This window comes from Elephantulus edwardii, unplaced genomic scaffold (assembly GCF_000299155.1).
Source record: "Elephantulus edwardii isolate Elephantulus edwardi_28Jun2011 unplaced genomic scaffold, EleEdw1.0 scaffold00037, whole genome shotgun sequence".
NCBI classification, from domain to species: Eukaryota; Metazoa; Chordata; class Mammalia; order Macroscelidea; family Macroscelididae; genus Elephantulus; species Elephantulus edwardii.
Window position 1 is genome coordinate 14,980,367 of NW_006399787.1, and position 9,632 is coordinate 14,989,998.

The window sequence follows — 9,632 nt, forward strand, 5'->3', positions numbered from 1 at the left end:
GACCACGTTGCAAATAGGAAAAAAATAGAAATATTAAAAAAAAAATTTTTAAGCCCATTCAAGTGGCCCTATGAGTTGGTGCTGACTGGAAGGTTTGGTCCCAGAGCTGAGAGCCGGGGCCACACCCGCCTGTGCACGTCCTCACAGGCCTGCTCAGAAAAGCCCTCCATCTCAAGCACAAGGCCCACTGCCTATCTGTTCACTATACAGCAACTTCACTTCTCCCGTTGCTGTTTGTTTCTGACCAGATTTCACACAGACATCTGGATCCTTAATCACCAAAACAGTTTAAGGAAAGTGATTTTAAATTGTTAACATTCTGCATCACTGAATGTTAAGTGTTCCGTGGCTGACTGCTGGGAAGCTTTACGACACAAGGCTATCACACATATACACCAAGCTCATCATATGAACTGAGGGGGAAGTAGGAAAGTCAGTTCCTGCACAGACAAGTCAGATGAGCCACGCTCTTAGCTCACAACAAACCCCCAGAGCTTCAGTTATTGCTTACTGACTTTCTATTTTACAGATGGATTTAAATTATCCTGCAGATCCAGCTTTGTGACACTGTAACCCAAAAGGGGCAAGATGGGAGCTGCTAAGGCCCAGGCAGAGACAAGCACGACCTCCAACTGACACCTGGAGGAGAGCCTGGAGGAGAGCCTGGAAAAGCGGACTAAACAAGCCCGCAAGAGCCTTGGGATCTTTAGTGCAAATGATTTTCATACCTAGTAAGCCCTCTGGGCATAAATGTGTTACGGCACTAAATAATAATGAATATTCGTAATTATGGCCTTAAGTCGTCAGGAAGAGTTTAATGGAGTTTACAGTATCTTGTTACACTAAAATCTGAAGTGCCTGGCACTTCAGTGATGAGCTTCAGGCAGCTAATCCGCGTGGTCGCCAACTCCTCTTCCCCACATCTGCTGTCACTAGTGGGTATGACGCGTGCTGCAGAGTGGTGGCCCTCACCACTGGGGGACCAACCTGCTGTAGGACTTCATCTGGGCCAGAGCCTGGTCCTCAAGCTGATCGCTGGTGGATGCAGCACTCAAGGGCCGATGGGTTTCCTCACTAGCAGCAAAGAATGAGGCTCTCTGAACTGCAGAGGAGATAAGAAATCATTCACTATTTTAGAACCACAGGCCTGGGTCCTACCTATCAATGAACGGCTTCCACTGACATTCAAATCCATACGCAGAGGTACATGGAAACATTCCCTTCTACCCCTCCATATGAAAACATATTACTGTTTTAGCCATGTGAGGGTGCTAGTATTGTAACTTCTCTTTCAGAAGTAGCTGCCAAGAGCTGATTTCTCATTCTCCATTCCTCTTGGCTCATCAAAGTAGTACTCTGGAATATGTTTCCTTGGAAACAGGTTTTGTGCCAAATTCCTAGATTAAAGCCTTCCATTTAGTGATAACATACAATGAACTAAACAGATTTAATATTAGATTGTTGAGATTCCTGAAGCATGTTTCACACAGGATGTCTGCTCACAAAGGCACGCGTTAACCTATGTTCACGTACCAATTTAAAATTTGAGCCAAGAAAATAAAATTTAAAAAGCTTCCATCAAAAAAATCAAAACCTCAATCATTTTGAATGAGAGGGTGTGAACAGATCAAAATTTACAAACAACTTAGTACTGGTGAACTGCCAAGAGCTAAGTAAACCTGGAGAAGGCCTGGCTATTGTTAACAATTTGAATTATGTCCCCCAAATATGTGCTTTCAATTCTTACCTCTGTATCTGTAGTTCTAACCCTATTCTGAAATGGGCTGCTTTATGTTAATGAGGCAAGATTAATCATTAGTGCAGGGAGTATCTTGAGTCAGTACCTTTTGAAATACAAAGGCGATTAAACAATGATCAGGGGTGTGAGGGGAGATTTCCAAGGAACCAGGAAGAAGCTAAACAGACAAGGACTCCTCCCCAGAGGCAACAGAAAGGGAACGCTGACTCCTCACCTCCTCAGTTACGAAAAATCAACATGTTGGTGAAACCCATCCCCATGGTATTTCTCCTACAGCAGTGAAGAATTAAGGCAAAATGTGATAATGAAAGTGGGGGTGCTGCTGTGACATATACCTGACAGAAGAGGTTTTGGAATCAGAGTAAGTAGAGGCTGGAAAAGCATAACAAGGATAAGGTATCTACTAGTAGTAAAAGCCTAGAGGCCTTGAAGAGGTTCTTGATGGAATTGTGAATGCAAAAGGCAATTCTGGTCAGGACAGAAGGAGGTAAGAAGACAGACTGAGAAAGTCTATTGTCTTAAAGGATACACATGGCACCAGCAACAGAATGTTGCTAGAAAGGCAATGTTAAATGTGTTTTTGGTAAGGTTTTAAAAGAAAATTATGAAAAAGTGAGGAAGGGTGATTTTTCTATGTACTGGCAAAGAACTTTTTTGAATTATGTTCAAATGTTTGTTGGAAAACAGAACTTTGAAGGGAAACTTAGAAATACCTGAGATTTGTAATCAGTACTGATCAAAGAGGAAAAGCCTTTAAAAATGAACAAGGTACACTAAAAGCTTAACTTAAAAATCTGAAGAATTCTGTTGTATAAATGAAGGACACGTTTTCTACAATGTTCACCAAGGATGTGGGTATACAATCTTTTTTAAAAGATATTAATCCTGTGAATTACAGATCTACCAAACTACAATAGCAGAAGATGTAGCCGTTAAACTGACAAGGAGAAAGAATGAATTAAAGGTGAGAATATTGTCTGCCTCTTGGAATACTACAGGAATAAGTATTACAAGTACTCTTGGAATAAGCCAGAGGAGCTACATAGCTGATCCTCCAAAAAAGTAAAAGGCCTGCGCTGGAGCAGCTCGGAAATCAGCAGAACTGCTGGGAGACCATGGAAAACAGTCTCCTGAATGTCCATGGGTGGGGCAGTCGTGAAAGCACTGGATCTCGGCCAGTTTGTTTCCAGACCGTGGGGCTGCTCTTAAGGCGTGTCAGGAATGGGCCCACTCCTGAAGTGGAGGAGGCGGGGTGCTTGAAGGGTGTTATCCCCTAAACTTTCCCCTTTCACAGTGGACATATCTACGTTTTACACTGTTCTCTGCAAACAGTACACTGTAATCTGGATTTCACAGGCTCCCAGATGAAGAGGAACTGTGCGCTATGATGAAATAAGCATGCCTCAAATCTCACCATTTTGATTGAGGAGACTCTGAGGATGGGGTTTTAGACTTTGACTGCAGACTTTTGAGATGATGTGATGGGGCGAAGAATGTCTTGTATGTGGCAGGGCATGAATGTTTTGGGATCAAGAGGTAGAATTTCATTGATTAGACTGTCTTCCAAATATATACGCTGTAAATCCTAACCTCTGGGCCTAAGGTTATAAAGTCATTTGGGAGGGGCTGTGCTATGCTAATGAGGTTGGATTAGCAGAGGGTGCATCTTGAGCCAATCTCTTTTAAGAGAGTAAATAAGAAGAGCAGAGATGGAGGGAGGTAGATGCCAAGACACGTGGAGATCGATGAGGAGCCAGGAAGCAGAAACTAAAGACATACAGATCTCTCCCAAGAGCCAACAGAGAAAGAAGCTTTCCCTTAGAGGTATAAATGTACGTGGCAAAAACATTCACTGTGGTATTTCTTGTATAGAAGCATTAGGTAACTACAACAGTTGTTGACCACTCCATGGCAGCCACATTTAAAATTCTGTAGTGCAATACACTTCCTTCCAAACTTGGTTAAATGGCAACTTTCAGTTTTCTCAAGTAAGAGCAGTTTAAAAGCCAACCAAGAAAATGAAAAACCTAATCAACCTCTATCATTGCAATTTTATAAAGAACATGTTGACACCCACAACTGGAGTGATTATCATAAAGCCAATCTTTAGTAAAAAAAAAAAAAGGACAGCTGACAATTTCATTTCTTTTAGCCTTTTGTATTTCAGCAGACCAGATGAGCACCATTCTGAGGACCAGAATTTAAGAACTGTCAGCCTGAAGCCAGCACAATGAGAGCGGCTGGGAAAGTTAGGGTGTAGATTTCAGAATGCTGCATGTATGTGCTACTATATAAATGTGAGGAACAATGAGAAAGGCCCAAGGCTGCCAATAGCTACTGAGGACTGGGGCACAACCAAACAGGTCAAGCATCCAGCATATCTGCCAGCATGTTTAAGAATAATGTCTTTATGACATGAGGAAAGTCTCTGTAGATACAGGTTCTTTCAGTCAAATGACACCTGGGACTTCTCTACCTTCTGCCGAGGGCTGCACCCCTTCTGAGCGCTCAGTAAAGCTTAGCTCGGCTGGTTCCAGGTTGTGTGGTTAAATACATACGTGTCAGAGTGTGCAAAGCAGGAGAGCAGACTTGACCAGAGCACGCACACCCCCAGCACTCCCAAGGCTCCTGTCCCGTTGGGCTCTTCTGTGGACTCACCCTCATAGGCTTTGGCAGCATCTACCAAGTTGGACCAATCCAAATCTGCAGCAGCATCAGGCAAGGGCATCAGACCAGGGTCAGGCATGGGCTGCCTTCGGGTCTCCTGGATGTCAGTGAGGGAGCTGTCAGAGGCGGAGAACTCTCCTGCAGGAAGGGACAGGGTATTAGATACTCCGCATGCTCATAGGAGAAACACTCAAGGTCCCCATCTCCTCCTAGCACGATGGCAGAAACTGGAGTCAGTTTGCAGGCTGGCAGGTCAGTGGTGGCTGCAAGCTGGTGGTGGCCACACCAGTGCTTCGTCCCAGAGACCCTTCCACAAGTGTGAGTGCTGGTGAAGCTGGCTTTACATTAGCAGTTCTCCTGTGTGTCTGTAGTGAGGCCCAGGCAGCTCTGGTCTCCCACTTTTCCTCTCAGAATCCAGGGAATTAGAATGGAAAGAGGAGGCCCAGTTTAACAGGATATTGGGTCCAGTTCAGGGAGATTGGTTCATACCTATTCAAGTGCATAACGAGGCTTAGTTTTACCTGGAACCAGATGGCCCTGCAGACCCTCTGTGACTGGAGCCTGGGACCTGACCCCCATTTCCTCACGCCTGGGTCTGTTAAATGACACATGTGCTCCTGGCCACATCGCTGTGTGCACGTGGTCATGACGATCAAATCAGGTAATGTGAGTAAGAGTGCCATGTTACCACAGGGTGAACCCCAAAGATGTTGTCAGACCCCGTAGTAGTCCTGTTCTCCTTTCAAGGGTCACAGGACCACTGTAACAGTGCCTCTGTGAATCAGTCTGGGAGTATGGCAGGCGAACATCACAAGTCACTTTCCAAAGGACAACATGCTAGATACAAACATTAAACCATCGTAACAGCTGACATCCTAATAGCTAACCTTTGCTGAGTCTAGGGCACAATTAGCTATTCTGTGCCATCTGAGGGCACATGGCAGCTGCTCAAGCAGGATTGGTGAGAACAGTAAGGGAGGGCTGGGGAGGCCAGGGAGACTGGAGCTCATGAAATGCAAATTCCCTCAGTAGGGTGGAAACAAGGGCAGTAAGCAATTTTGTCAGAAAGGCTGCTCTGGAACATGACAGTAGCATTAAAACCCATCCCAGGCAGAAGCGAAATGCTTTGTTAAACATCAGTAAACAACTCTAGAAATACCTGTTTATAAGGAGTTAAAAAAGTTTTGTTGATTATGATATAGCCTTGTAAATCAGAGTATATTTAGTACTTGTTTTCCCTTTCAAATTACATAAAGAACTGCTCTGAAGTGCAGCTGCTAGTTATTAATGTGCTTAAAATTAGCAAAATTATGAGTAAATGGAAAGCGACAAATACTGCAAGATATTAAACACTCAGCTCTATTTAGATACGCTCTCACCAAGGGCAAGTAGGTGGAACAAGTAATTTTGTGTGCCACTCAAACTCTTCTCCCTTTTATCTCTGGGGCCCAATTTTCCACATGGAGAAAACAGAGGTCACCCCTCTCTCCACCAGATACACATTCTCAGCAGTCAGAGCAGGCGAAGCATGGGCAGAGGGGCTGAGCCAGAGGCTATCACCCCAGCCTCCACCTGCCTTTCAGGAAAGCAGGAAAAGACAGCAGGAAGAAGCTCAGAGCACTGCTCTCTTCCTCCCTTCCTTCTGCAGTCTGAGAATGGCTAAGTGGAAGCAGGATGTCTGGCATCTCTGAGAAGGGAAACTCCTAAAAGGCAGAGACTTGTTGGAACAGGGCCTAGTACAGGAGACACAAAGGTCTTAAATGTGGTTTTCATTGCTGCAAAGGTAAAAGAAAAGGTGCATGGAAGGAGGAAAGAATTTAAGGTAGGCAGGATATTGGAGGAGTGAAGGAGACCAGGAGACCGGCCTCTAGGTGGGGGTGGGAGAAGAGAAAAAGTCATAGAAGTCATCAGCCAGAGGTTCCTCCTAGAATCGAGGCAGTAAAATGTGGTCACTTCACGTGTCAACTTTATTTCACTGGGGGCAACCTCCTGGAGCAAAGGGAAACCAGATTCAAGCTGCAGTATGACGAAGAGAGAGCAGGGCAAGATAGTGTGGCTGGTGAGTGACATCAGCCATGGTGATCAGGGGAGAAAGGAACTCGAATGAGCAGGATGGAGAGGCTGGGAGGAATGAATATGCATGAGAACAGGTTGAGAGTACAACACAGGCAGAAAGCCCTAGAGAAAACATTACTCCTAAGAAGAAGGGGATGGAAAGGAGTGATGACACTGTGTGTGTGTGTGTGTGTGTGTGTGTGTGTGTGTGTGATGTACACATGGACAAAGATGGATACAGAAACTGTAGAAATCCGATGGAAAAACAGCAGCCACCCGTGCAAGCAGAGCAGTATGTGTGCTCACCAACTGGGAGCACAAGCTCCGTATTAGCTGTGTGCTCTGCTGGGCCATAGCTGTGAGGGTGGCCCTAGACCCTGGCACTACACTGACCAGAAAGGAAAAGGCAAAGAATAATTCTGAATTCATAGTCCTAGAATATGGTCCATAAACATGGAATAAAGTTGAATCACTGAGCAAGCAAGTCACACATACAAACAAAGGACGTGAACATTATCAGGAAGCCCTACCTTGAAATGGCATTATTTACTTGATAACTGAATGGATAAATGAATGATTAAGTCAATAGATTAGTAGTTGATATCGAAGGCCGAGTAAGATGGGATCAAGGTCAAGTTTGAGTTATTATGTGCAAGTTTGAGTTATTATGTGCATAATCAGTAGCTACAACTAAGAAATAACGGTAATTTCTGGTGGCTTAGTCGGCAGGGACAGGTGGTTTAAATCTATCATCTGGAGAAAGATGGACAATCTCCTCCTTTGACATTTACAGACTTGAAAACCCACTGGAGGGAAGGTCAGCTACGAGTTGGTTCTGACTCATCGGCACACAACAACAACAACAAAAACCAACAACATGTCTTAGCCAAATTAACTTAATCATAGCACAGCTGGAATGTTTGGCAAAGATACTAATTTCTAGAGCTCTATTGGAGACTTCAATTGAGTAGGACTTGTTGTTTATGGCTGTTGAGCTGGAAGCCCCTCATAGCTGACTGACTGTCCAGTGTGTTTTCAGAGGTTGTAGTGGGAGGAGAACGCCTATCTTTCTCCTGAGGAGCCTGGCGGACGTGAATCTTCCTGGTTCGGCAGGACCACTCCTTACCATCCACCCGCCAGGTCATCAGAGGAAACTTGCTGAGTCAGTTCTAACTGTAGTGACTCTGGGACAGAACACAGCTGCCCACAGGGCTCCCGAGGCTGTCAATCGTTATGACACAGGCAGACTCATCTTTCTCCCAGCGCGAATGGGAGGTCTAAACCATCAGTGTACTGGTTAGCAGCCAAATGCTTTGAACACCGCACCAGCCTGTGCCTCCAGGCCTTGGGGAAGATCTAGGAATCTCTGTACCAAGAGTCCCTGAAGACAAATATGCCCCAATATGATCTATGGTCTGTACTGTGAGGTCTGGCATTACAGGAGGGAAGAGGTTGAAAAGAGGGACGACTTGGTAATCAGAGATAATAATAGCATGGAAATAAGACGCCCTCCAATTATCATTCTCCATACAGACTGAGTGGCAGTGTTTTTCCATAGACACTGGCCATCCACAGGGCTGTTCTGTGGCAGCTGAATAGAAACTTACCATGCAATGACTTCATCCCTAACGTGTAAGAAGGTCTCCGCAGTGGAAGAGACTTGGGCAGAGAAGGGTAGGTGCTGCTGAAGAGGACATCGTTGGGCAGGGCTTGGTCCAGAAGCGAAGCCCTTGAGGGGAAGAAGTGCTCCCTCTGGCCACTGTAAATACTCTCATCCGACAGTGTTCTATGCAAGGCCCTCCTCGAGGTGGGGGTGGTGGGGAAAGGAGACTGAGGAGAAGAGAGTGCATGGAACTGAAAAACAAAATAACATCAGAAAAAAAGTCAATTTTCTAGTACAGATACCCAAGTCCAAGGCTGGGTTGGGGGTGGGGTGGGCCAAGAAACAAACACTTAGGACCCATTATCTGTATCAATATCCTAGAGGAGCCTGAATGAGAGCTTCTGAAGTTTATTTCTTTAAAGCTTGGCAGGCTGTCTGGAGCCCATCAGTCTCTCCTACTAATTCAGAAATGTGATTAAATGGATTAATCAATATGGTGCCATGGCAAAGAATGTGACTTTAGGGTTAGATAATACTGAATTGTTTCCAAATTCTCTATCATGGCTCAAGTCATGAGATGTCTCTCAACTCTGTTTATTCATATATCAAAAGGACACAATGCCTTGCAGGGTTATTCTAAAGATTAAATGAAATGCAGGACTGATTGCAAGGGTATGCACCAGTGGTAATCAAAGACGCTATGATGTCAAGAGAAGATACCGTCAGAAGCTTGTTAAATGAGAACATGTCTGATGGAAAAAAAGCACATCTGATCACCTAAATGTATTAACTCACGGGAGGTTGTTGTCAGGTGCCATGTGACTCTTAGCAACCCCATGTACAAGAGAAGGACACCCCGCCCAGGACCATCCTCACAACTGTTGTGGGCGTCTACTGTTGGCAGCCACTGTATAAATCCATCTCACTGAGTCTTCATTTACAAGGACCCTCCACTTGACCCAGGAAGATGTCCTTCTCTGGGAATGGTTCTTCCTTGTGATGCATCCATGGTACATGAGATGTTTCACAATCCTCACTTCCAAGGAACATCTAGCTGTATTTCTTCTAAGACAAATTGGCTTCTTCTGGGAGTGTATTCAGTATTTTCTCACCAGCACTATTACTCATTCAATTCTTCTCTGGTCTTCCTGATTAATTTTTCAGCCTTCACGTGTATATGAGGCAACTGGAAATACATGGCTTGACTCCGATGTAGCTTAGTCCTCAAAGTACTCTTAACTGCTTCTGAATACTTTATTACAAAGAGCTCTTCTGCATTGGGCTCAATTGTTTGGTTTTGTGACTGCTTCTTCTGTGAGCATTGATTTAGGGTCCAGGTAAGTGAAATCCTTGACAATTTCAAGCTTTTCTGTTAACCACAACGTCACGTATTGTTAAATCTACACTGAAGGGTATAGTCTTTGATCTATATTATTAAGTGCTTCAAGTTCTCTTTGTTTTCAGTAATCAAAGCTGCCTGATTTGTCCATCATATTGAGGTAGTTCAGAAGTTTTCCTCTAATCCTGACACTGCATTCTTCTTTTTTT

The 9,632-nt window shown here is 44.5% G+C and overlaps 1 protein-coding gene across 2 annotated transcripts in view; it reads right to left on the reverse strand.

Moving 5' to 3' along the window:
* The window catches only part of SIPA1L1 (signal-induced proliferation-associated 1 like 1), a 206,981-nt gene that overhangs the window by 5,051 nt on the left and 192,298 nt on the right, over nt 1-9,632 (reverse strand). For both annotated transcript variants that reach the window (XM_006884722.1, XM_006884723.1), the window contains 3 exons: nt 8,089-8,335; nt 4,418-4,564; nt 988-1,102 (listed from right to left, as the gene is read on the reverse strand). In XM_006884722.1, the coding sequence (XP_006884784.1) occupies nt 988-1,102; nt 4,418-4,564; nt 8,089-8,335 (509 nt within the window). The remainder of the gene's footprint in view (nt 1-987; nt 1,103-4,417; nt 4,565-8,088; nt 8,336-9,632) is intronic.